General features: G+C 50.6%; 2 protein-coding genes and 1 long non-coding RNA gene across 6 annotated transcripts; 1 reads left to right on the top strand and 2 right to left on the bottom strand.

Moving 5' to 3' along the window:
- Positions 1-3,515: 3,515 nt before the first annotated feature.
- Positions 3,516-9,707, top strand: LOC479912 (glutathione S-transferase Mu 1). Of its 4 annotated transcripts, none has more exons than XR_005361027.1 (9): positions 3,517-3,672; positions 3,953-4,028; positions 4,476-4,540; positions 4,827-4,908; positions 5,009-5,109; positions 5,956-6,051; positions 6,138-6,248; positions 8,283-8,436; positions 9,448-9,707. XR_005361027.1 is itself a non-coding variant. In XM_038541062.1 (8 exons), exons 1-8 carry the CDS (start codon positions 3,637-3,639, stop codon positions 9,490-9,492), a joined length of 612 nt encoding a protein of 203 aa, XP_038396990.1. In that variant the 5' UTR covers positions 3,516-3,636; the 3' UTR covers positions 9,493-9,707. The 4 variants fall into 4 exon arrangements, 2 of the variants coding, with proteins under 2 accessions (XP_038396990.1, XP_038396989.1); XR_005361026.1 differs by lacking the exon at positions 9,448-9,707 and adding an exon at positions 8,642-8,792; XM_038541062.1 differs by lacking the exon at positions 8,283-8,436 and having other exon boundaries at positions 3,516-3,672.
- A 5,075-nt stretch (positions 9,708-14,782) lies between these two features.
- On the bottom strand, positions 14,783-16,113 carry LOC119872238. The gene is made up of 2 exons (XR_005361028.1): positions 15,343-16,113; positions 14,783-15,242 (listed from the first exon to the last, which is right to left on the bottom strand). It is a non-coding gene; the product is annotated as an uncharacterized LOC119872238 (long non-coding RNA).
- A 4,049-nt stretch (positions 16,114-20,162) lies between these two features.
- LOC479911 (glutathione S-transferase Mu 3) lies at positions 20,163-23,108 on the bottom strand. The gene is given in 9 exon segments (XM_038541060.1): positions 20,163-20,360; positions 20,667-20,777; positions 20,865-20,960; positions 21,304-21,404; positions 21,498-21,528; positions 21,530-21,580; positions 22,285-22,349; positions 22,632-22,707; positions 22,949-23,108. Coding segments are annotated over 9 exon segments (681 nt in total). The 5' UTR covers positions 23,000-23,108; the 3' UTR covers positions 20,163-20,261.
- Positions 23,109-25,199: the final 2,091 nt, after the last annotated feature.

The raw sequence follows: 25,199 nt of genomic DNA, 5'->3' as shown, positions 1-25,199 counted from the left end.
ATTTTACATAGATTTAAAATTTTTTACCTTGAGGGTTTAGAATATAGAGCTGGGAGGAGTTATGGAATACAAGCCAGAGGTCAGATTAAAGTCCCTTAGCCAAAATCTGACACAATTTGCTTTTCAATATGAACTGGTCAATGGTCTAAAAACAGGAGAGAACCCGGATGAATCTGGAAGCCCTGGCACCCGCTGGCCACACTGGCGCCCCTCAGCCCAGCCTCCCGCTTCCCCGGCCCTCTGCTCCCCTCTCCTTGCACCCACTGCATCCCCGCCCTGACCCTCTGGGCCCCTGCACCCAGGCCAGCCCTCCTCCTGCACCCCTGCAGAACTGCCCTGTTTCTTCTGAGGCGCCATGGGAGCTCTGGGCCCATCTCCAGTTGTTGCCTGCCTCGGTGTCCTTTCCTGCCACACACTGCCCCCCCCCCCCCCCCCCCCAGGAATCCCTCCCTGGATTCCTCTCTGCCTCTCACTGCCTCTTGGTGTTTACAGGGGAAATGTGTCCCCCAGTTGAAAACCTCTCTCCCTGGCAGTGCCCTGGGACTCCCAGCATTCGCAGCCAGGATCATCTTATTCACGGTGCCCACCTGGTGACAGCATCTCAGTGACTCTTGGTCACTACAGGAGTGACCTCAGGGATGAGTGCCAGTGGACCAACATCTGTCCCACTCTTACATGTTCTTACTCTGCTTATCCTTAGCTTCAAAAATAGAACTTTCTCAGTGGAATCTTGTGATGTTGCCGTTCCAGGCTGAGGATGTGTAAAAGTCAAAGGGACAACTCCTTAATGTATGATGAACGTGTAGCCACGTCGAGGGCCACTCATGTGTGTTTGCACTTGGCCCCCATCACCTCCCCGTGGCCAGACTTACCTGGAATTCACCTTGACCCCAAGGGCTACTTCCTGAGCCTGGACCCAGCCCTGGAGCACTGAGGACTGGCTGGGGGTGGATGGGTGGGCAGCACGTGCAACAGGGACTGAGCTCTGCTGGCCTCAGGCGACACACCCTCCCAGCTCCCCAGCCTAGCACAGATGGACAGACCTCTGACTTCTTCGATAGCTGATCAATCAGGGGAAGCCTGTGGGTGTTTTTGTCTGTTAAATGTTTAAAATTAATTTATTTTTAAAGATTTTATTTATTTATTTGAGAGGGAGAGAGCATGCAGGAGCATGAGCCGGGGTGGGACAGAGGGAGAGGGACAAGCCGACTCCCCACAGAGCAGAGACCCCAACTCGCAGCTGGATCCCAGGACCTGTGATAAGGACCTGAGCTGAAGGCAGATGCTTAACTGACTGAGCCACCCAGGTGCCCCTAGGGGAAGCCTCTGTGTCCTCCTCTTTCCCCACTCCACACTTGATCATGGTGCTTTGAAATCCTTATCAAACACCGGGTTCGCACTTTGCTGTCCTAACACAGTGTTAAGTCATTTCGGGCTTATTTTTCTGTAGTGCATTTTTCTGTGTTTTAAATGAGTTTTAAAGTCATTCGTTGGGCCGCCCGGGTGGCTCAGCGGTTTAGCGCCGCCTTCAGGCCAGGGCCTGATCCTGAACCTCGAGATGGAGTCCCAAGTCGGGCTCCCTGCGTGGAGCCTGCTTCTCCCTCTGCCTGTGTCTCTGCCTCTCTCTCTCTCTCTCTCTCTCATGAGTAAATAAATAAAATCTTAAAAAAGAAGTCATTTGTTGTTTTAAATTTTTATTTATTTATTTTTTAAAGATTTTATTTATGTATTTGACAGAGAGAGCACACAAGCAGGGGGAGCACAGGCAGCGGCAGAGGGAGAAGCAAGCTACCGGTGACCAAGGACCCCGATGCAGGGCTCGATCCCGGGACCCTGGGATCATGACCTGAGCCAAAGGCAGATGCTTAACCAACTGAGCCACCCAGGTGCCCCCCATTTGTTTTTTAAGGCTCCCTTCTTCTGGGTGATGCAGTTGGTTAAGCGTCCAGTCTTGGTTTGGGCTCAGGTCATGATCTCAGGGTCCTGGGATGGAGCCCCGGGGCCAGCTCTTCGTCAGTGTGGATTCTGCACCTCCCTCCCTCTGCACCTCCTGCGTGTGCTTGCTCTTGCTCTCACTCTCTCTCAAATAAATACATAAAATCTTAAAAAAAAAAAAGAGGTCCCTGCTTCTGTTTTCACATACCCACCAGACCTTGCAATATCCTTTATCCAAAGGGAAACGAGCACAGGCCAAGCTCTGGCCTACTCACCTAGTTCTGAAATAGTCTTCTGCCTCCAAAGAAGAAAGGTGGCAGGGAGGACACCGTGGTTGTAGACGTCGTGCCACACGTCAGAGGTCACAGAAGAGCCTCAAAGGCCATCTGAGCCACCCTGACATACAGGGGAGCACACGTGGACGCCAGCTAGGGTCAGGCTGGAATGCGTGGGCCCACATAGCCGAGGAGCGCAGCCGGCCCGACTGCCATCCTGTGGGGCGCCCTCCACCCTCCTGCTCTCCCCCCATCCTCCCCCCCCCCCCCCCCCCACCCCCGCTGCCCTCTGTGGCCGTCAGGGGCTCCCGTGCCGCTTCAGCCCCGTGCTGTGTGTGAGCACCACACTCCCTGTCGCTGTGCTGGACATGGACGACATCTCTGGGGCTGCACCCCACAGCCCCGCCCTTTGCTGGGACGGCTGGGTTCTGGGTTCCGATTCGCAGCCTGGGTCCTAATGGTAATGGCTCCGTTGCCAGCTGAGCCAAGGGCCCTCAGGCACGTGCCCGAAGGGCCGGGGCCTCCGCAGGCCAAGGAGCAAACACGGAGACCACGTCGTCCTGGCGGCAGTTCCCACGCAGGGACCGCGTGTTCCGGAGACCCGTCCCGGGGGGGGGCCGTTGGGGCGGGTCTGAGTCCTGGGCCCCCGCCCCGGGCCGCTCTGCACCCCGACGGAGGACGCCCTCCCGGCTCTGCACCTGGGCGGAGAGCGCAGCGCAGGTGGGATCCGGGCAGCGCGGGGCGGAGCCAAGTGCAGGGCGGGGGCGGGGGCGCATCCCGGGGCCCCGCGCGTCCCGAGGGTTCCGTCAGGTCCTAGACCTAGAAACAGAGCCCTGGTTTGCGCGGGGAGCCGCGGGGAGCCGGAGCACAGACGCCCGCAGCCCCCCGCCTTCAGAGGCGGCCCGGCCCCGGCGGCTGGGGGACCTAGAGCCCGAGTGGCCCGGGGCCGCACCTCGGCCGGGTCGTCGCGCCTCCGCGGCAGGCTGGGGCGGGGCTCGGACAGGCCGGGGCCGGAGCCGAGGGGGCCGGAGCCGAGGGGGCGGGGCGGGGCGGGGGCGGAGCCGAGGGGAGGGGCCGGGCCGGAGCCGAGGGGGCGGGGCGGAGCGGAGCCGAGAGGGCGGGACTGAGGGGGCGGGGCGGGGGCGGAGCCGAGAGGATGGGCCGGGCCGGAGCCGAGGGGGCGGAGCCGAGGGGGCCGGAGCCGAGGGGGCCGGAGCCGAGGGGGCCGGAGCCGAGGGGGCCGGAGCCGAGGGGGCGGGGCGGGGCGGAGCCGAGAGGATGGGCCGGGCCGGAGCCGAGGGGGCGGAGCCGAGAGGAGGGGCCGGGGACAGAGCCGGGGGCGGGGGCTGGCCCGCCGCAGATCAGCTCAATAAATTGCGAGCTCGGCTGTGCCCAGTCCCTCCACTCAGCGCAAAAATCCGGCACCATGGTCATGATCTTCGGTTACTGGGACATTCGCGGGGTGAGCGCTGGGGCTGCCGGGTTGGGTGGATGGAGGCTCCTGGGGAGAAATCTTGCGTCCTGGGGACCGTGTGTACCAGAGTCCGCTTCAGGGCTTCTGCAGCTCAGTCCTTCCTCGTAGTCTGTCCTCATGGGGCGTGTTCTTGACTCCGCGCGCGCATGCGTGTGTGTGAGCAGGGCTGGGGTGCGGCGGGGGCAGGTGGGCGCGCGCGCGGCCGGGGTCCCGGGGCCGCCGAGGCTCCCCGCGCGGGCGAGCACCAAGCCAGAACCCCGTCCTGCAGCTGGCGCACGCCGTCCGCCTGCTCCTGGAGTACACGGACTCGCACTACGAGGAGAAGAAGTACACGATGGGGGACGGTAACGCAGCCCCGTGCCCTCTGGCTTTGGCCCACCTGCTGCTGATTTGTCCCCCAGCAGCCATTGCCTTAGCCACATGCGGCTTGACTCCGTCACCCACCACCACCTGGAGCAGGGCCTGCCCTACCCTAACGCCTTTTAGGGTCCCCAGGCGGGACGGGAGAGGGAGTTGCTGGACGTTGGCGTCAGGAACTGGGATGGGTTCCCCTTAGGGCTGCTCTAAACGTTTTGTAAGCTTACTCACGCAAGTCCCAGAGCCCTGTAAGCCTACACTGTCCCCTGACCTGGGACGTGAGACTCCGGTGGTCCAGATTCTAGATGCAACTGGTACAGGGGTTTGCCACTGATCTTTGGGGGGTGGGGGGTGTTCCCGGCCCTACCTCCGCCCCAGGCCCAGTGAGGGTGGGATCTGGGGAGGTTTGTTTCACTCCATCTTCTCCACCACAGCTCCCGACTATGACAGAAGCCAGTGGCTGAATGAAAAATTCAAGCTGGGTCTGGACTTCCCCAATGTAGGTGCAGGGGGTGGGGGTGATGTGGGGGCAAGTGGGGGGGTGTCTACTCCACCTGCTTTCCCAGCTCAGAGGTTTCAGGATTTGCTGCCTTTTGCTCAGCCTCTCAGCCTTCTAGTTCTTGTCACTGCCTGTCCCCCATGCTCTACGTTCTAGTTCATTCAGTCATTTTACAGTGTACTGATTGAGTGGCTACACGAGCCAGACTCTGGAAGTGCCCTTGTTCAAGGGGGGAGGGGTTGCAGGGGAGCCCCTGGCCTACCCACCTGCCCCTGTTGCCCTGCAGCTGCCCTACTTAATTGATGGGGCTCACAAGATCACCCAGAGCAACGCCATCCTTCGCTACATTGCTCGCAAACACAACCTCTGTGAGTGGGGCTGGGTGGGGATGCAGGGGAACAGGTGACATGCCCCTGGGGATGCCTGGGTGGGATGCAGAGGGTGAGTCTCTTGTTATGTGGGCCTCAGGTGGGGAGACGGAAGAGGAGAAGATTCGTGTGGACATTTTGGAGAATGAGGTTATGGACACCCGCATATACTTTGCCAGGATCTGCTACAGCCCTGATTTTGTGAGTCTCCTACCTGTGGGCTGAGATGGACAGGGTGTTTTAGGGAGAGTGGACTTTTTGTGCCATCTACCTTGCTCTCCTTTGCCATTTGAATCCCAAGGCGCTGCTGATTCTGCAAATCATTCTCTGTACTTTCACCAGAATGACCCTTATAATATATTTTTTATTTATTTTTATTTTTATTTATTTACTTATTTTTTGACCCATATAATTTAATGCATCAGATGAGTACTGTGACTCAGTATCCAGGGTGGAAATTCAGTTCCTAGATAGTGTGTTTACCTTGTTAGCTCAGCAATGTCTTCCTGACACCCCCAGACCTGAGCACATTTGCCCAGCAGGCAGCACAGGGGCAGACCCAGGGCTTTGTACTCCCTCTCCTTCCTCTCAGTCTCTCAAATTCTACATCTTTCCAGAAACTACTCGAGTGTCCACTCCTACCTATCACCTGCCAAGTAGAAGGCGATAGACCGTGTCTCCCTAGGCCATTTCAGTTGTGTGCTTCTTTGCCTCTGCCCGCCATCTGAGTGCAGAGCGCTGCTGGGTTCTCACAGACACCTGGGTGTGACCTCTGGGAGGGCGTTTGGAGAGGAGCCGTGGCAGATTCAGGGACAGTGAGGTGGTGCTCTCTGCCTTCCACAGTCTCTCACAGGTGGGCGGTGGGACCCAGGAGGACTCTGCTGAGCACAGCTTCGCTAAATCATAGCCTGGACAGTGACTCGGCTCTGGTGGGGGGGACACAGCTGCTCACCCCCGGCAGCTGGGGTCATGCACGGCCCAGGGGAGACCGGCCTGTCTGCCCGGGGGGCCTGTGTCTGAGGTGGTGACGGCTGTTCTGTGTCTCAGGAGAAACTGAAGCCTGAGTACGTGAAGGCAATCCCTGACAAGATGAAGCTCTACTCACAGTTTCTGGGGAAGAGGCCTTGGTTTGCAGGGGAGAAGGTAAGGGGAAGGCTATGGGCGATGGGAGGCCGTCATTTTGCCCAGGTTCAGAGTTAGGTGCTCATTCCTTCTTTGCCTTTCTTTAGCTCACCTACGTGGATTTCCTGGTTTACGACATCCTTGACCTGCACCGCATATTTGAGCCCACTTCCCTGGACGCGTTCCCGAACCTGAAGGAGTTCATGGCTCGCTTTGAGGTGATTCTCGACCCTCTTTACTAGTTATGGGTCTCTTGTCTTCTCTCTTTTCTCTAAGGCTTTCTTAGCTTTACAGCTAAAATAAAGAAAAAGAAGTAGGATTTATAGAGGATTTGGTTATGCCAGGACCCATGCTCACATCTTACATATAGTGTATGAAATGCAGTCTTTACAACATTTCTACACGGCAGAGGAATTATTGCCTGCATACTACAGATTAGAGCAATGAGGCAGAAAGGCTAAGTCATTTGCAGAGTGTGTCAGGGGCAGTGAGGCTGTCCTGGGCTCCCAGGTAGCGGCTGGTTGGGGTGGGCAGCAGTGAGTGGCTTTCCCTTTCCTGGGCCAGTTGGTACACCTTGGATCTATTTATGCTGGGCTCTGCGGCTCAGGATGGCCTGAATGAAGCCGATGTTCGGGGGTGTGTACGGAGCTGGCATTAGTAGAGCAGAGCCATGGTGGGGATGATACTATGTAGGAAGGACACAGACGGCATTTACTCTGCATCTCCAGGCAGCTTTGCAGCCACCTGATCCCTGTCGGGGGCCACCCTGAGATCCCCAGGAATGTAGTTGGTCCTGGATGTGCAGGCCTAGGTGGGTGCCCCCGTGGAAGGAGACCACCTTGCGTCTTCTGTGGTGGGCACCTTCCTTCCCTCCCTGACTCCCTTCCCTTCTTCTTTCCATTAGTGAAGCTTCCGTGTCAGAGGCGGGCAGTCCGTTTATTTTAAGTCCTGTTGGCCGATCCAATCTTCCCCTGGGGTGTGAGGCACCGTGCCAGGCACAGTGGGGATGCAAGGGTGAGCCGGGCCTGGGGCCACCATCCTGGGGCTCAGAGCACTTGGAGAGCTAGAGGAGCACCCCGCCGTGTGGTGTGTGTGCTGTGCTGCCAGCTGGGTGCTGGAGGAGCACAGCCTGGACCTCACCCGATGTCACTGGCTGGAGGGCTTCGGGTGTGCTTTGTGAGCCATGGGCGGCTTTGAGGCATTTGTCCAGCAGGACTTTCAGCCTGCAGTCTGAGTCTCTTCCCCATTCCTCATCCAGAGATCTGCTTTCTCAGCTGGTCCTTATCAGCCCTGGCTTGGGCTTGGGTGACTGGCCTTGGGGACTGTGCCAGAGCTCCAGGGACTGGCTGGCAGGAGGGACAGAGGACATCCATGGGCTGCAGTGTGTGGCCTGCTGGGTACAGGCAGTCCCAGGATCTTGAGTCCTTTAGAACCCACTGGGCCCTCCGTGTGCTGGGAAGGAGGGCCTCAGACAGCCCTGAGTGTCCTGTGCCCACTGGCTGCAGCAGCACTAGGGAGGAGGTAGTGGTGCCTATGACATTGGCCTCAGCTACCAGGCCAAGCAGTTGGATCTTCTTCTTTCTGAGGCGTAAATAGAGTCTGGCCTGGGCTGGTTTTCATGCTCCCCCAGCCTCTCCTCTTTGCTCCAGATTTTGCTGAGTCACTGGGTGAGGTCTGGGCTCTCCTGCAAGCTGTGTGGCACATTCTGAGCGCCCCTGTTCTGCTGGGATTCCGTGTGTGTCAAACCCTGAGATGCCAGGATCCTCCCTCTGCACTTGGGGATGTTTGTATGACAGGGAGGGATAGGGCCTCCTGAGAGGGTGGAGGAGGGAGAGGAGGAGGGGGGAGGCAGAAAGAGCTCAGCTCTGGAAAGAGAGCCAGCTGCCCTCCAGCCCTTCCCACCTGCTAGCCTTGGGAGCCTGAGGAGGCCGCTGCAGCCCCTGTGCCTGTTTGCCTTCTGCTGTAGGGAGATAGTAGGACCTGTCTTGTAGGGTGGTTGATGGGGGTCCTTTACCTGTACTGTCATCTCTGGTGGATTGAAAGCACCCAGTGCAGGGACAGTCTCCAGATGTGGTAACTCTTTGAGATGTCACAGTAGTTAGAGGTTGCTGGAGAGGTGAATTAGGAGATCTGCAGACCCCAGGTTGATTGTCTGTAATCTCAATACCGGATGTCACAAGGAATATTCCTCACCTCAGGTTGCTCAGTAGGTCAGCAGACCTGAAATCTGACATGTCTTTCTCCACCCTCAGGGCTTGAAGAACATATCTGCCTACATGAAGTCCAGCCGCTTCGTCCCAGGCCCTCTGTTTCTAAAGATTGCCATGTGGGGCAACAAGTAGGGGGGGCATAGGAGGAGATGCCAGCAAGGAGCTGGAGCTGTGCTTGCTCCATGTACCAGAACAGGTGTCCTGCTTTTTCCCCTTTGTTACATTTTTTTTGTCCCCATGAAATACCTATTGACTCCTTTTTCTCCTTCCCAACCCTATTTTCATCAATGGCCCTTGACGTCAGCTATCCACTTCAGCAATTTTCCTCCTCCCCCAGTGTTACCCCTCCTACGCTAAAGCCAACCAGATCATTCTTCCCTCGGTGCTTGTGCCACTTGCAGGAACTGGCCTGGACTTCTGGCCTGCAGAGCCTGCCCCTGAGCTCTGGAGCACTGCCCTGAAGCCTGGTGTGACCTGGTGTGCCCATGTTGCTCCCCTGGGGTGGTCCCTGCCCAGCCCTGCTAATCCCCAGTAAAGCCTTGAGCACTATGACCTGGCTTGTGTTCTTCCTTTCTGGCCTTTGGATTCAGGACTGACCATGTTTGGGAACATGAGAGTTCCCTTTTCTGGCGTCTGTTGTATCAGCTCAGTGGATTGGGATGTGTGTGTGGTGCCAAGAAAGGGGACACATAGGTTTTTTTTTTTTTTAAAGATTTAATTTATTTATTCATAGAGACACAGAGAGAGAGAGAGAGAGAGAGAGGCAGAGACACAGGCAGAGGGAGAAGCAGGCTCCGTGCAGAGAGCCTGACATGGGACTCGATCCAGGGTCTCCAGGATCACGCCCTGGGCTGCAGGCGGCACTAAACCGCTGCGCCACCGGGGCTGCCCGGGACACATAGGATTTTAAGGATTCTTGCTCATTTCTACCCACTTCATACACTGCTGAGCCTCAGCCTGGGGTCTTATAGAAAGAGGGAGGCCCTTTTGTGCCTGAGTCCCTCCTTAATGCAGCATTCATGGGGTGCCGCCTATAAGCTTGCAGAAAGCACTCTGTGTCGTGATCTGGGGGCCCTGGGGGCTTGAGGAGTCCACTGCAGAGGACATACTGTCACCCCTTCCTGGGTGCTTTCCCTGCTTTGGCTACCTTTCCTTCATGCTCAGATAACTGTGGAAAGTGAAATGAAATGTAATGACTTCTTTTCAGGGGTTTTCAAAAGCAGCCGGGAGGCTATTAAGGAGATGGACCTAATGCTCATCCTCATTAATGAAACCGTGAACTTTGAACCGGACAAATTGCAACTATTCCAAGAACTCTGCCGAAATACCTGCAACTTTCTTGAATTAAGAAATCTTGCTCAGTATTAGCCTTAGCAAACCAATTATATTCGGCCAAGGTTAGTTTTCTGCCACCAACACCAATCACAATTCTTTGTAAACAATACATACAAATCTTTTCTTTTTTAATGATTTATTTATTGTAGAGTGTGTGTGCTTGTGTGCACGAGTGCGTGTGCGAGTTGGGGCAGGGGCAGAGGGGCAGCAGACTCCCTGCTGAGCATGTGTGGTCCCATAACCACAGGGGGTCAATCTCACCACTATGAGATCTTGACCTGAGCCAAAATCAGGAGCTAGATACTCAACCGACTGAGTCACCCAGGCACCCTGATACAAGTGTCTTTTAAAACCTTTGACTTTTGTTCTCTAGGGGAACACAGTTTGGGTTGCTACCCAAATCTGTGCTCCCTCAGTTACAATTCTGAGACCCTAAATATGTGCTTTTGCTTTATTTCAGCTCTGCCAGTGGTCAACGTACATATCTCAATAGAATAAGAAGGGCTAAGAATAAAAAGGAAAGATGTAATAGAAACTAGGAGGGGCGTTAAGTTAAAAGATAAGCAGAACAAAAATATTAGATCATAGTAAAATAGATCTAGAACAGGAGTTGGCACATGTTTTCTGTAAGGTGCTAAATAGTGCATAGTTTTGGCTTTGTGGGCCACATCTCAGTCACAGTTAACCTCAGTTCTTTTGTAGTCTGTTTGCGAGCTCCTTGGAAGCTTCCTGGGTGTAATCTGAGCCCTTTCCCTGTACTAGGAGGGCAGGGAGGGACAGAAGAGGCAGGTCTCTCCAGTTTGGTAGGTGGGAGGTTACCCAAGCATGGGAACGGATCATACGAGGCTTGTCTTGGGTGGCCGCAAGATGAGTAGATCTGCACACCCGCCTGGCAAATCATAAGTTTATATAGAGGCCTTAACTGGGTTCAGTCATGTGTACTGTCCAGATGGTCTCAACATCACATCACTATCTGAAGACTCTGTCCTTGCGACAGCTTTTGGGAGCAGGGAAAGCAACGGAATGTACCTTCCAGGGACAGGGAATGAGGAGATTCTGATTGCTGGGGTCCAGGTCAGGGGCCAACCAGAGGCCACATTTTCTGGATGACTGCCCCAACCCTGTGTAAAAGCAGCCATGGGCAATACAGAAATGAGTGAGTGGGGATGTAGTCCAAGAAAATTCAAAAACAGGTGGCTATAGTTTCCAAACTTCTCTATAGAAACAGTTGACTCCTGATCCAGAAGCTTAAATTAGCTATATGGAAGTTTAAATGTGAAATTTGAAATAAGAAAGGTGATTACCAGGGCACCTGGCTAGCTTAGTGGGAAGAAAATGTGACTCTTGATATCAGGGTCATGAGTCCAAGCCCCATTTTGGGGGCAGAGTTTAGAAAGAAAAGGAAGGAAAGAAGGAAGGGAGGGATAGAGGGAGGGAATGGGGAGGGAGGGAGGAGGAAAGGACAGAGGGGTGATTAGCAAAGAATAGAGGGACGATGTGATAGAGATAATTGCAAACAAAAACAATTTTCTAAACGTGTAGCCAAAATCATAAAAGGTAAAATAGTATATTTTAAAGTCTGGGGGTAGAAGTAGTAGAATGTATGTACTTCAAACTGAGGCAACCAGAAAAGATGATCTTCCTGTGACTAGGATCTAGCTGAGGTCCTAAGAAACACAAGATCTTTATTTAAAAAAAAAAAAAAAAAAGATCTTTATTTTTGATAAACCTGAGGCTCCTTGCCGCAGAAACAGGAAAATGATTTATTAGAGGTATCAGGTTGCTCACGGAATCCCTGAGAGGAGCAGTGAGTTGGCCTTGGAAGCTGGGCGGCCAGGAGGTGTGGCTAACCACATGTGAGAACATTCTAGAGAAAGCCCCACAGCCATTGTGGGCCGCAGACTCCACAGCTCCTACCCCTGCCACGTGGCACCAGATGCCAATGCCTCTCACCATTGCTGCCTCGAAACCCCGATCCCTTCCACTCCTGTCCTTGCCAGAAAAGGAATTTTCAGAGCCTGCTTCTTTATTTTTTATTTATTTTAAAAAAGATTTTATTTGTTTATTCATGAGAAACAGAGAGAGACAGAGACAGAAGCAGGCTGAGTCCAATGTGGGCCTCGATCCCAGGACTCCAGGATAATGCCCTGAGCCAGAGACAGACGCTCAACAGCTCAACCGCTCGCTGAGCCACCCAGGAATCCCAGAGCCTGATTTTTAGAATTGAAGTCTTGCACTCCTGTGCACAATGACCAGAGCCCGGGTCACAGGCCTGTGCCTCAGCCTCAGGGGGCTGGAAAAACAATTGGATTAATTAGGATTAAGTTCTGCTGGATGTAACTAAATAGTAACAGTGGCTTAAATGGGCAGATGTTTATTTCTCATTGAAAAAAAGACCTGGAGGTAAACACTCGTTAACGTTGGCTTCATGGTAGCCTTAGTGACCTAGTTTAACTTTATGCTCCATCATTCTCAGTATGCGGTATCCATTCTTTATGTCACCATGGCCCCAAGTGACTGCTAGAGCCCCATCACATCTGCATTCCAAACAGCAAGGGAAAGAACGAGGAATGGGGGTTTCTCTTTTCGTCTTGAGGAAACTTTATGGAAGTAAAGTAGAACACTTCCATTTATACCTCCTTGGCCAGAATTTAATCAGATTGGAAATGACATCTTTTGCCTGAGAAGTAATGTGCCCGGCAGTCACGGAGGGTCGTGACAGCAGAAGCTGGGGAGATGGATCTCAAGAGTGAACTAGCAGTCACGACTTTGGGGAGGTAGGGCTTAAAACATAAGAAATTCCCCACCTCTAGGTGCCTAAGATAAACACCGTCTTTCTTCTTTCTTCTTCTTCTCTTTTTTTTTTTTTTTTTTTTTTTTAGATTTTATTCATTTATTCATGAGAGACACAGAGGGAGAGGCAGAGACACAGGCAGAGGGAGAAGCAGGCTCTCCGCGGGGAGCCCCTTGCAGGGACTCGATCCCAGGAACCTGGAATCACACCCTGAGCTGAAGGCAGATGCTCAACCACTGAGCCACCCAGGTGTCCCAGATAAACACTTTCTTTTCCATATGTGCATTTCCAAGCAATAGCCACCACCATAAAATGCTCCTGCCTAACGTAATGCAACCATCCCTGATACAAACAAAAACACATTTTACCCCAAACAGGAACAACTCAGGATCATCAAGTACTGCATCCAGTTCCAAGCTGGAGATCTCTGAGAAATGTTCACTGATATTTTGAAAATGACGGTCGGAAGTGTAATGCCAATGACCTCCAATTCGCCCTATGTAAAATAGTAAAGGAATGGGAGGCAGGAAAAAGGGAAATGAGATGAACTCAATAATGTAGTAGAAAGTAACCTGCACTCAGATCTGCAGATAAGCCATTTTGCACTTATTTATATCTTGCATTTATTTAATTGCCCTTCTTTGTTGAGATTCCAAAGAGATGTTGCATAATAAGGCTTTTATACTTGGGTATCAGCAGCGTAGAGGTATTCCCGATTGGCTTTTTCTGTCTCCATCCCTCTGATAACCACACTTCCAGGTTCACTGTCATCCCACTTTGTTAGCCTACATTTTCCTAACTCAGGTGACATGATGAACAAAATCTTTATTGAAGGCAGATAGATACACAGAGACCAGCCGGCTGCTACATCATGACTCAAGACCTGGGAAGCAGAGGATAAGAAGGGCCAATCCTTGTGGGTTCCAGAACAACTCTTCCTGTAGTGCTAATTGCTACATTCCTAGTTAACCAGATCTGGCTTTTCCCAACAGACTTCACTTTGTGAGGTAGCCCCAACAATTTCCCAAAAAAGCACAGTTCCATCCAAAACACCCAGAGTCCGCATACCCTGTGTTTCCCACGTTCTTCCCCATTCTCTTCCCATTTGAAACATAATTTTGGAAGGAAGCAGATATGGCTTCAGCCATAGTTTTTTTTTTTTTTCTTCTTTTTTTTAAAGGATTTATTTATTTATTTATTTATTTATTTATTCATTCATTCATTCATTCATTCATTCATTCGCAACACACAGAGAAAGGCAGAGACCCAGGTTCCCTGCGGGGAGCCTGATGCTGGACTCGATCCCAGGACCTTGGGATCACGCCCTAAGCCGAAGGCAGAAGCTCAACCACTGAGCCACCTGGGTGCCCCTTCAGTCACAGTTTTTTGTTTTTTTTTTTTTTTAATCTGTTAGTGCAATTTGGAAACATTATACCATAGAAGATGAAATACAGGCCTGTTCTAATTGTCCTTCAGGCCTCTACCAACCGGAACGTTACCCTGTTTCCTTTAATCCTATCCTCCGCACCACTGAAAACACTCCCTGCTAATAACCTTCAGTTGGCCCTCTGTCTCCATGTGGGGCAACATGGCAGCACCTATTCACTTGAAATTCAAATAAACACATATTCAGTTAATCTTTTCTTCTGGATTAAATCCCATGTGAGCCACCTGTAATTCTTTCCATTGAAAATGCCAAAAGAATGCTGACAGCCTCTCCCTGTTGGCTTTTAGAAATGTTCCATTCCAAACTGGCCTAAGCAAGGAACAAGCGAGACTCCGAAATCCTAAAACCCACTCCGCATGCTCGGAGTTCTTTGTTGGTCCTCAGGACCTCCCTGGACCTGAACCTGAACTTCTGTCCTGACTTTAAGCACTTCTACCTGAACCATCTCCCAAACAGAGGAGAATTTGAGAAAGTTTTCCGAGAGCATTAAGCGCTTATTTGAAGCAAACCCTTTTTCTCCTTCCAATTCTCATCAGAACAAAGTGGAATCAATGCAATAGTGAGTACCTGCTTTGTGCTGGGCTCTATACAAGCACTAGATATAAAAATTTGCTTAAGACTCCATCCCTGGGCAGCCTTCAGTCCAGGGTGACCCGGGATTGAGTCCCATGTCAGGCTCCCTGCATGGAGCCTGTTCCCCCCTCTGTCTGTGTCTCTGCCTCTCTCTCTGATATAAATAAATATATCATGAATAAATAAATAAAATCTTTTTTTTTTTTTTTTAAAGACACAGTTCCTGATGGGGCACCTGGGTGGCTCAGGGGTTGAGCATCTGCCTTTGGCTCAGGGCATGATCCTGGGGTCCGAGTAGGGAACTGCCACTTCTGAGTCTCTGCCTCTTTCTCTGTGTCTCTCATGAATAAATAAAATCTTAAAAAAAAAAAAAAATAGACACAGTCCCTGCTCTCAGACAACTTATAGTTTAATGGCAGAGACAGACATTTAAACAAGCAAATAGTTCAGTGCAGTAAGTTGATGGAAGAAAACATTTTTTTTTTTTTTGGAAGAAAACATTTAATCCTAAGGGAATAAAGATTTAAAATAAATGCATTTAAATTTGCCTGGGGGGAGATGGACAAATGTCAGTTCTAAGCTAAATCTCAGTGGTTTATACATGTTTATTTCTTACTCATGCTTCATGTCAGATGTGGTCAACAGGAGCCCTGCGTTTGCAGTCTGTCTGACTGGTGGAGACTCAGGTTGACACCTGCTCACAGTCATCACAATGGTAGGAAGTGGGTATGGAAACTCACATCCTGGCTCTTAACGCTTCTGCCTGGAAAATGGGTGTAATTTCTCCTCATGTTTCATTGACCAAAGCAAGTCATGGAGCTGCACTTAATTTCAAGAGGGTGGTGAAACTTTCCTAAAAGGAAAATGATCACAAATCTTTGGTGACCATCACTAACCATTTTCATGGGGGTTATCAGTTGTGGCCTCCCAGAGGCAGTGACTTGTGAGCTTACCTTAGAAGACGCATGGGCATGATTAGGCAGGCAGGGCTGGAGCAAAAGCAGTCTAGGCAGAGAGGGAACAGCAAGTATAAAGGCATGAAGATAAAAGAGAACACGGTACTTTTGGATAATTCATATTTACACATTTATATAACATTGGTCTGTTCTGAGTGCTCTAGAAATATTGGGTTAATTCTCATAACAACCCAGTGAGGGAGGGTTCATTGATGGGAGAAGGCACTGAGGCACAGGAGGCCAGAGTGCACTAGGGGCAGAGCCAGGATCTCTACCCAAGCAGCCTCCAGACTCCAGAGGGTGTGCTACTTCCTAGGGAATTCAGCAAGGCTGGCACCCAGGGCTCCAGGGCAGGGGCAGGCACAAGCCCAGAGATGTCACTGGAAAGGAAACAGAGGTGAGATTATGAAGGATAATTAAAGGAGGGGAGGGATGTGAGCACATTTCCGCATTAGAGAAATCACTGGCTAATGGTCAATTCCTTTTCTCTTCCTTACTGTCCATCTGAACTCCCTAAATCCATGTTGTTCGTGGGGCTCATTGATCCACCCAGTCCTGCAGATGAAGGATAAGGAATGTGCAATTTCTGTGCAAAGTCCAGACATTCTCACAGGCCCTCAAGCTAGCTTTGAAGGCAGATCCATGTCCATACCCATCAATGTCCCCTAGTCCACTCGGCCCAACAATGAAATGATTCTATGACTCATTTTTCTTTAATCACATAAGCTATTTCCTTCTATTTTCTTTTTTTAAGATTTTATTTATTCATTCATGAGAGACACGGAGAGAGGCAGAGACCCAGGCAGAGGGAGAAGCAGGGTCCATGCAGGGAACCCGATGCGGAACTCGATCCCAGGACTCCAAGGATCATGACCTGAGCTGAAGGCAGGCACTCAACCGCTGAGCCACCCGGGGCCCCAGAAGGGAGAGATTTAAAAAGCACGGACTGGGGCACCTGAGTGGCTCAGCAGCTGAGCGCCTGCCTTTGGCTCAGGTCATGATCCTGGGGTTCTGGGATCGTGTCCCGCATGGCACTTCCTGCATGGACCCTGCTTCTCCCTCTGCCTGGGTCTCTGTCTCTCTCCATGTCTCTCATGAATAAATACAATCTTTAGAAAAAAAAAATCCCTCCCTTCTGACTTCCTCGTTGCTGTCTTCTGTCATCTCTCTGTCCCAGGAATTTTCTCTCAGAGGACTGCAGGGCCAATTTCCTGTTTTCTTGCCTTCTTCCCTGTGGTGAACAGACAGTCCCCCATAATCCCATCCTCTCCCCTTGAGTGTGGGTGGGACTGGTGATTTGCTTCTAATAGAGGACCCCAAAGGTGGTGGGATGTTTTTCCATGATTACATTACATAGGGCTGTAGTATCTGACTCCCCAGGAGACTTTCCCCTTTGTTGGTATTGATGAAGCAAGAAGCCCCCTTTTCAAGGAACCGAGGGTGGCCCCAGCTGACAGCCAGCAAGAACCTAAAGCCTTCTCTCTGTCCAACAGGTCACAAGGAACTAAATTCTATTGGCAGTCTTGTGTCTCAGAAGCAGATCTTTCTCCAGTTGAGCCTTAGGATGAGATCATAGCCCTGGCTGACACATGGACTGTGGGTTTCAGATGAGCCCCTGAAGCAGAAGACCCTGTAAGAGATGTGCCCAGACTCCTAACCCACAGAAACTATGGGATAGTGTGTGTGGTTTTAAGCTGCTAAATTGGTGGTAAGATTGTTACACAGCAATAACTCATACATTCCCTTTCTGACTTCTGGCCACATCCTCTGTCTAGTTAGAGAGGCATTCTCAGCTCCTCTGGCCTTCCCTAAATCCACAAAGCCTTTCCTTCCCCTAGGGCACACTTTACTCACTCACACTATTGAAATTCATGCAATAAACAATCTCTAACTTTGTACCTCTTCTGGCCGTTGCCTCCCCATACCCAAAATATGGCCCTAGATATCTAACTACTGTCACGAGGGGTGGCAACACGTGGCAGGTGAACCACCTGCTTAAAACTTTGTGTCTAATATCTTCTGAGGTCGTCCTCCTGATATCACCTGGCCATTTAGATCCTCTGTCTTTCCCTCCCTAGAGAGATCTTTGCCTTCTGGTCTACCGGGGAAAGCAATCTGGCCCTCAAGTCCCTGTTTAAGGCTGGAAACTACTCAAATGGAGCTCTGCAAATGGAGCTGGTGCCAATTCAGTCATAGGAGTTCACTTCCTCTTGGTTTGCTTTTTCTTTTTCTTTTCTTTTTTTTTTGGTTTGCTTTTTCTTTTTTTTTTTTTTTTTTTTGGTTTGCTTTTTCTTAAAGCTAGTTTCTCTTACACAGAAATACTTGAATACACTCCCCTCATTTTTTAAAAAAGATTTTATTTATTCGTGAGAGACAGAGGGAGGTGGACTTCCCTATGGGAAGCCTGATATGGGACTCAATCTGGGACCCCAGGATCACAACCTGAGCCAAAGGCAGACATTCAACCACTGAGCCACCCAGACGCCCTGAAATTCAGCCTTTTAAAATGGACATTTCAGTACAGATGGTCCCCAGTGCACAATGGTTCTAGAAAAATAGAGAGAAATCCTTAGCCCTATCTCTAAAATCCCCATTCATCCTGAAGCCTGGGCCTTCTCTCCCATTTGCCTGAATAAGCATGGTTCAGTGTGTCCTCCCAGATCGACTGATCGATGTTTCTTTCTTTTTCTTCTTTTCCTTTTTTTTCTTTCTTTTCTTTCTCTTTTTTTCTTTCTAGAGAGTGAGCACAAGCAGGAGGGGCAGAGGGAGAGGGAGAGAAAATCTCAAGCAGACTCTATGCTGGGTGCACAGCCGGATGCGGAGCTTGATCTCACAACCCCGAGGTCACAACTTGAGCTGAAACCACAAATTGGATGCTTAATCAACTGTGTCACCCAGGAGACCTCCTCCAGTTGTTTTTCTAGCCATTCAATACATAAATGTATCTGATGAAAATGCCTACCTCGTGGTTTCCTTCTTTAAAACATAAAAGGTATTTTACTGTACATGCTCATCTGCAATCTAATTTGCAGAAAATTCACCAATGTGTCTTGGATCTTTCCACATTAGTTCACACAGTTAAATCTCATTCTTTTGTTGCTTTATGGTATTCCACAGTACTGATGGGCACGGACAGGATTTTCACCTGGTCTCACAAACAATACCACAATCTTAGTTATATAGCTTAGGTACATGGGGTAGTTTTCACCAGGACAGAAATTGTTGGGTTAAAGGACATGATTTGATTTTTAGAAGATATTAGCAAACTGTCCTCCAATATAAGTATACCGATTTATAAGCTCACTGGCAGGAAATGCCAACACTTCACAAACTTCTTTTTGTTCACCTGCTAGATAGAAAATGGTCTTTTGCTGTTGTAATCTGCAGTTTTTGGATTATAAACATCTGTTTAACATTTTTTTTGGCCATAACTATTTCTCTAAATCATGTGTTCATGTCCATTTTCTTTTTTTCCTTTTTGTTTGTCCATAAGTCTTAATTATTTATAGGAGTTCTTTCTATAGTCTTTATGTTGGGACTTCTTGTCAGTTTTGTCCTTTTGTCTCGTTTGCCATCTTGCCATTCAATTTTGTGTATTTGTGCCTTTGTACTAGAAAATTCTTAAATCTGATTAACTGTTCAACTTATAAATCTTTCCCTTCATGGCTTTTAAAAAAATATTTATTCATGAGAGACATATAAAGGCAGAGACATAGGCAGAGGGAGAAGCAGGCTCCCTATAGGGAGCCTGATGCAGGACTCGACCCCAGGACCCTGGATCACGACCTGAGCCAAAGGCAGATGCTCAACCACTGAGCTACCCAGGTATACCTATGGCTTTTTGTTTTTAGATCTCATTTAGAGAAACCTATCATAAAATCACAAATATTCTGTTTTCATTAATACTTCTACAGCTTTAATATTGGGCCTTAAGTTGTAGATGAGCTAGTTTTAGTGAATAGTGTGAGGTAAGGTTCTATTATTATAGATTTTTAGTGAGCGAGCGAGAGTGCACAAGCCCCAACATATGGCTCAATCCCATGACCTGGAGATCATGACCTGAGTCAAAACAAGAGTTGGATGCCTAACCAACTGAGCCACCCAGGTGCCCCATTATTGTTTTTTTAAAAGATTTTATTTATTCATGAGAGACACAGACAGAGGGAGAGAGGCAGAGACCCAGGCAGAGGGAGAAGTAGGCTCCATGCAGGAGCCCGACATGGGACTTGATTCCAGGACTCCAGGATCAGGCCCTGGGCCAAAAGGAGATGCTCAACTGCTGAGCCACCCAGGGATCCCCCCCCTCTTTTTTTTTTTTTAAAGATTTTATTTATTCCTGAGAGACACACAGAGAGACGGGCAGAGACACAGGAAGAGGGAGAAGCAGGCTCCATGCAGGAGCCCAATGCCCCATTATTATTTTTTTCCCCACTATTATTTTTAATTGGTAACTGATACAATCCCATTTATTGGTTAGTCCACCAGTTTGAAAGTCCATCTTTATCATACTACATTCCCGTGTAAAAATATCCATTTCTGAACTCAGTTCTGTAAAATCGACAGTTCCATATAGTTTTGCTTGGTATCTACACCACCTCTTCATAGGGCTTCAGTCCCATTTAATGTATCTGTCCTCTACAACTGTACAATATCACCTTTGTTTTTAGTGCTTGGACAAGAACCTCTAGCTTTGAACACAGCTGAGATATAGGGGGATTGTCAGTGTTACAGTGACTGTATTCACATCTTGGACATTTTCCATATATCCTTACTCTCCCCTGGCCTTTAGTCCCAAGAGAAATCCAGCTAGACACCAGTAGCCTAAACGCTATTTATTGAAAAGAGCAGAGAAGAGAGAGTACAGGCTCCCTAGGCACAGGATGGAATAAAACAAGCAGATCAAGTCCACCTCCTGCTCAGCATATTCTCTTATTGCCCCACAGGGCCATCTTGTTGTTGATGGGCATCTTCAGGAAGCGGTCAGACTGCATGTAGTTAGCTATCTTCTCCAAAGCCTGAAGGGAAAGCACACCAAACCTGATACTCTAACCCAGTCCAAAAGACCCATGCCGAACCAGTGACACTCACATACTGCCTGCCTCTATACCATCCCCCCTTCCTCCCTCCACTACCATTTCATGTAGACAGTGCTTTAGGGTGTAGAAGCCGAGGCCTTTTCTCAAGACTCGTAGGTTTAGAAGTGTACCACCACTGATCCCTTTACACAAACGCTGGTGTTGAGAATCTACCACAGTGGGGTCCCTTGGGAATCAGGAGAGCCTGCGAGTGTTTCTGTACAGGAAAAGTGTAGGGAGCATCACCTCAAAACGGCACATGAAAGCCTTCAGATTTGGAAATTCATCCAGGCACTTGGGCTCAAACATACGGTTCTGATCCAAGACATCATAAGTGAGGAAATCCACAAAGGTGAGCTAGAAGAACAGTAAGATGGTCAGGTCTGCAGAGATCCTTAATCCTGGGAGATAGAAAGGCATCTTTCCTCTTTCCTTTCTTCCTACCTTTTCTCCTGCAAACCAGGAGAATTTCCCCAGGAACAAGGAGAACTGTTTCAGTTGTCCAGGTAGCTGTTCCAAGTACCGAGGCTTCAGTTTTTCCTGGGAGAGAAGGATAAAGAGAGTAAGAGCACAGCTGTCAGCGTCTTCAGAGCTAGTCAGGGCATGGGCCAGTGGGGGACACTCAGTGGTCCCTTCTCCGTGTGCCTCCCTCTTACTGCCTGCAGTAGGGGTGGCAGGACAGAAAGGGGGAGGGGCCAACACCAGAGTCCTATAACAAATGGACCCCCCCAGCCCCCCCCTCCCTGCCATAAAACAGTTCTTTCCTATTCTGCAGATCTGCAGACTGGGTTGGTGGGAAAGCAGAAGTGGCAGGAAGCAGCGGATGAACCCCTGGGTTCTCAACACTCCTTCTCCTCAATGCCTGCTTGCTAAGGAAACTCACAAGGTCAGGACTGTAGCACAGTTGTACCAGCTGTATGCGGAAATCCATTATTTGGTTCTCCATGATGTCCACTCGAATTCTTTCTTCTTCAGTCTCACCACCTGTATGCCAAAAGATGAGAAATCACATTTGGAATGATCCACTTCCAGGAAAACTGCCAGCCTGGCCTCCCTCCCTGGCCCTACGCCACTCACACATATTGTGCTTGCGAGCGATGTAGCGCAGGAATAGCATTACTCTGGGTGATCTTGTTCTTACCATCCATGAGGTAGGGCAGCTGGAAGGAAAATGACATGTCAGATGAACAACCAACTCTCTCTTGCCTCCCTGCCTCTCTCTCTCTCTCGGGGAACATGAGACTTGCAGGAAGTGAAAAGTAGAGAGAAGATGCTGTGCTAGGAGGAAGAAGAAAATATGTGGAATGTAGCAATTGGGTCCCCACCTGATTCTAGACCAGAGTTCTTAATCTCTCTGTGCATGTGTACGGGCATACCACAGACCCTTTGTCAGAATAAGATTTTTAAATGCATAAAGCAAATTACATGCTTTCGAAATTTATAAAACATCAAAGCAACAAAATCATAATCAAGTAATATGTGCCTATTGCATTAAATAACAAGGCAAGGCATACAACTATCATAATTTCAAAGTATGATGCGTGTAAATAATATTTTTGCACAGTATCTGCCACATATGTGATATGAAAATACTCAATTTCTACTAGTGACAAAGTCACAGCCATGGCTAATCAGCATCGTCACTTATTACCTAGATTCACAATAGAAGGGATTGTTAACTTTTTTAGTGGTTACTGTTAGTGAAAACTTTTTCTCTCCATTCGAGTTCGGGCACCCTTGCTTTCTACTTCTCTTAGCCAGCTTCCGAGCCCCCATTCTCGGTGTCCCTAGCCCAGAGAGGAAAGCGGCACGGCTATACTGGACGGCTTTGCCGTCTGACCCCTCTTCTCCTGAGGCCACCTACGTTAGGAAAGTCCAGGTCGAGCTTGAATTTCACATCCAGCCATTGGCTTTTATCATAGTCCGGAGCTGAAAGAGAATGCGGGGCCCCAACCTCCTTAGCAGCCCGCCTGAGGGGAGTGGAGAGATCTAGCACCTCGCACCCTGGGCCCCCAAGGGTGGCCTCTGCTCTCCGGGCCCACTCGGTGGGCCGCTCACACGGTGGGACCGCGGCTTGGAAGAGGCTGCATCTGTGCGTCCGGCGGGGGGCTCGGCGCTCCCGGGTGACTGGGGCCGCCTCGCACCCGCCTCAGGCGTGGGGCCCCTCTGGGCACAGCGACGGGGGGCGGGGGCTCGCGCGGGCCGCATTACCTTCCCCGCACGTGTACCGTCTCTCCTCATAGCAGGTATCCGTGAACTCCAGGAGCATGCGGATGGCGTGCGCCAGCTGGGGCAGAAGACCCCGTCAGCGCCTGCGCGGCGCCCCCGCCCCGCCCCCAACGTCCCCTGCCCGCCTGGCATCCCGCCTCGCACGCCGCCGCGTTGCTCGTTAGGCCGCCCCGCCGCCGCCCCGACATCGCCTCGGCGGCCGGCTGCCTCAGCTCCGCTCGGGGGCCGCCACCCTGAGGTCCGGTCGCGGGGCCCCTGCCTCCGCGACCCAGCGGCTCGGCCGTCGAGCCGGCACTCACCCCGCGAATATCCCAGTACCCCAGAACCATGTTCGACTTGGACAACGACATGGCGACGGCGCCTCCACTCCTTCGACGACTGGGAGTCGCCAGCGAACGGGCGGAGCTTTATACCCGACGCCAGTGGGCGGGGCCAACGCCGCGGCTCTGACCCCGCCCCCGCCGGCTCTGACCCCGCCTCCGCTGCCGGCCTCCGCTCGGTCCGCGAGCCCGCGGGCCGCCCCGGAGCGGGCTCTGCGCTCCGCGGACTGGGACTGCGCGGGCGGCCGGCGGCCCGGCTGAGGGCCCTGGTGAACCCCGGACGGTGACGGCCTGGCCATAAGCACTTCTCCAGCCGGAGGGCTCGGCGCTGTAGACAAGCACCGAGAGGTGATAAAGGAACGGTTCAGCTTGCAGCGTCGGTGGCCCCGCTCCGCGCTCCCAGGGAAGCTCTGCTCTTACCGGGGTCACGATGGCTTCAGCAGCCTTTGAAGCACGGGTTCCCTCTCCGCCCGAGCACACGTTGTCCGTCTGTTAGCAAGTGACCTAAAAGAAACATTTCAAACTACAGATAAGAGTAAGGATCTCCCTACGTTCTGTTCTCACACCTCTGAAGCCTGCAACCTTGCACACAGTAAAAGCCTGAGATAAAGTTTGTGATTTTCTGAAATGTCCTTCATCGTGGTGATTTTGTGACTCTTGATGTAACAAGAAACCACATCTAACCCTGTAGTAAGCATTCCTTCTCAGGGGCACTCTCTTCTCTCTGCAGATAGTGTATCCCGGGCCGCTGTCCCGACTTGGGCTCCAATAAAACTCTCTCCCCCCGCCCCCTTTTCTCTTTCCTTTCCTTTCCCTTTCCTTTTCCTTTCCTTTTTCCTTTCCTTTTTCCTTTCCTTTTTCCTTTCCTTTTTCCTTTCCTTTCCTTTCCTTTCCTTTCCTTTCCTTTCCTTTCCTTTCCTTTCCTTTCCTTTCCTTTCCTTTCCTTTCCTTTCTCTTTTTTTAAGCAGTTCTAAAAGGTTTGTTGTTAGGCGTTGGCAGTTCCTGGCGTAGCAGGCACAGTATCAGAGAAACTTATCTGAGAACAGTGGGGGCCTCCTGGAACTCGATGCTCGGACCCCTGTGCCCCTCTTGCCCCTCTGACTTTTCAGTGCTCACAGGTGTATCTGCCGAGGTCTCCTGGTATCCGGACTCGTCAATCAGTTGAAGCTCCTGACTTTTATTCTAGTGGCTAAAGACTACCTGGAGGGCAGCCCCGGTGGCGCAGCGGTTTAGCGCCGCCTGCAGCCCGGGGGGGGGGGGGGGGGGGGGCGTGATCCTGGAGACCATAGATCGGGTCCCACGTCGGGCTCCCTGCGTGGAGCCTGCTTCTTCCTCTGCCTGTGTCTGCCTCTCTCTCTCTCTGAATAAATAAAATCATAAAAAAAAAATAAAGTCTACCTGGTAATGTTCTGTAGCTGGGAATAGCCCGGGGTGGGGGGGGAGTTCATGCGTTGGTTGTTTCACTTTGGCTTTATACTAATATCATTAAAGTTTGAATAAATTTTCTGGCTAGAAGTAGGAGAGACTAAACCGTTCAGTTCTGAAGAGAAGGGACACTTGTCCCTTCCAGCCAAAGCCAGTCCTGCTTTCAGGTGACTGAATAACTAGAAGAAGTGTCTGAGGATATTCCTCAAGCCCTGTTAGGGTCCCATCCATCTGGTAAGGTAATGGCTCCTCTGGGGTAGCAGACAGAAGGATTGCTCATCCACTGCTCCAGATCCCTCTTGGTGGTCTTAGAGCTTGCTGGGAAAAACTGAGACACCTAAGAGTGTATCACAGCTGTTGGGAAAGTGCCCCCCATGAATAGTACCCTCTTGATCCACCACACTTAATATCCTTAGATTTTATTCAAGCCTTATTCTAACAATAAAGCTGAAACTAAAAGAAATAGGAGAACCGTGCTTCAAAGGATAGAACAACTCCCAGAGAACCAGCAGCCACCCACAGAAACTCTGGCAGGCTATATGTATAGTACACATGAGCCTATACTTGCAAGTATGTACTTAAAAGGGAAAATTTAAGGATAATCTGAGTCTCACATGGCCCAAATAGGGTTCTTTCGACATGTCTGAATTAGTTTCTTGTGTGCACAGAGAAAGCCAGCTATAAGACTAATAACCAGAAATTAGGAAGTCATTTGGTTCAGTCAATGAAGTCCCTGGCTTTTGGGGAGGAACCAACAATTACAGAGGTGCTCTGGCTTCATTTGGTTTGTCTGTTGTTACAACTT

Source organism: Canis lupus, chromosome 6 (assembly GCF_011100685.1).
Source record: "Canis lupus familiaris isolate Mischka breed German Shepherd chromosome 6, alternate assembly UU_Cfam_GSD_1.0, whole genome shotgun sequence".
Lineage (NCBI taxonomy): Eukaryota > Metazoa > Chordata > Mammalia > Carnivora > Canidae > Canis > Canis lupus.
This window is presented reverse-complemented; position numbering and strand designations above follow the sequence as displayed.

Coding starts and splice junctions, on each gene's coding strand:
- LOC479912 (XM_038541061.1), top strand. CDS start 3,637: ATGGTCATGATCTTCGGTTACTGGGACATTCGCGGG. Junction 6,052..6,137: donor CTTGGTTTGCAGGGGAGAAG/GTAAGGGGAAGG, acceptor GCCTTTCTTTAG/CTCACCTACGTGGATTTCCT. Junction 6,249..8,282: donor AGTTCATGGCTCGCTTTGAG/GTGATTCTCGAC, acceptor CTCCACCCTCAG/GGCTTGAAGAACATATCTGC.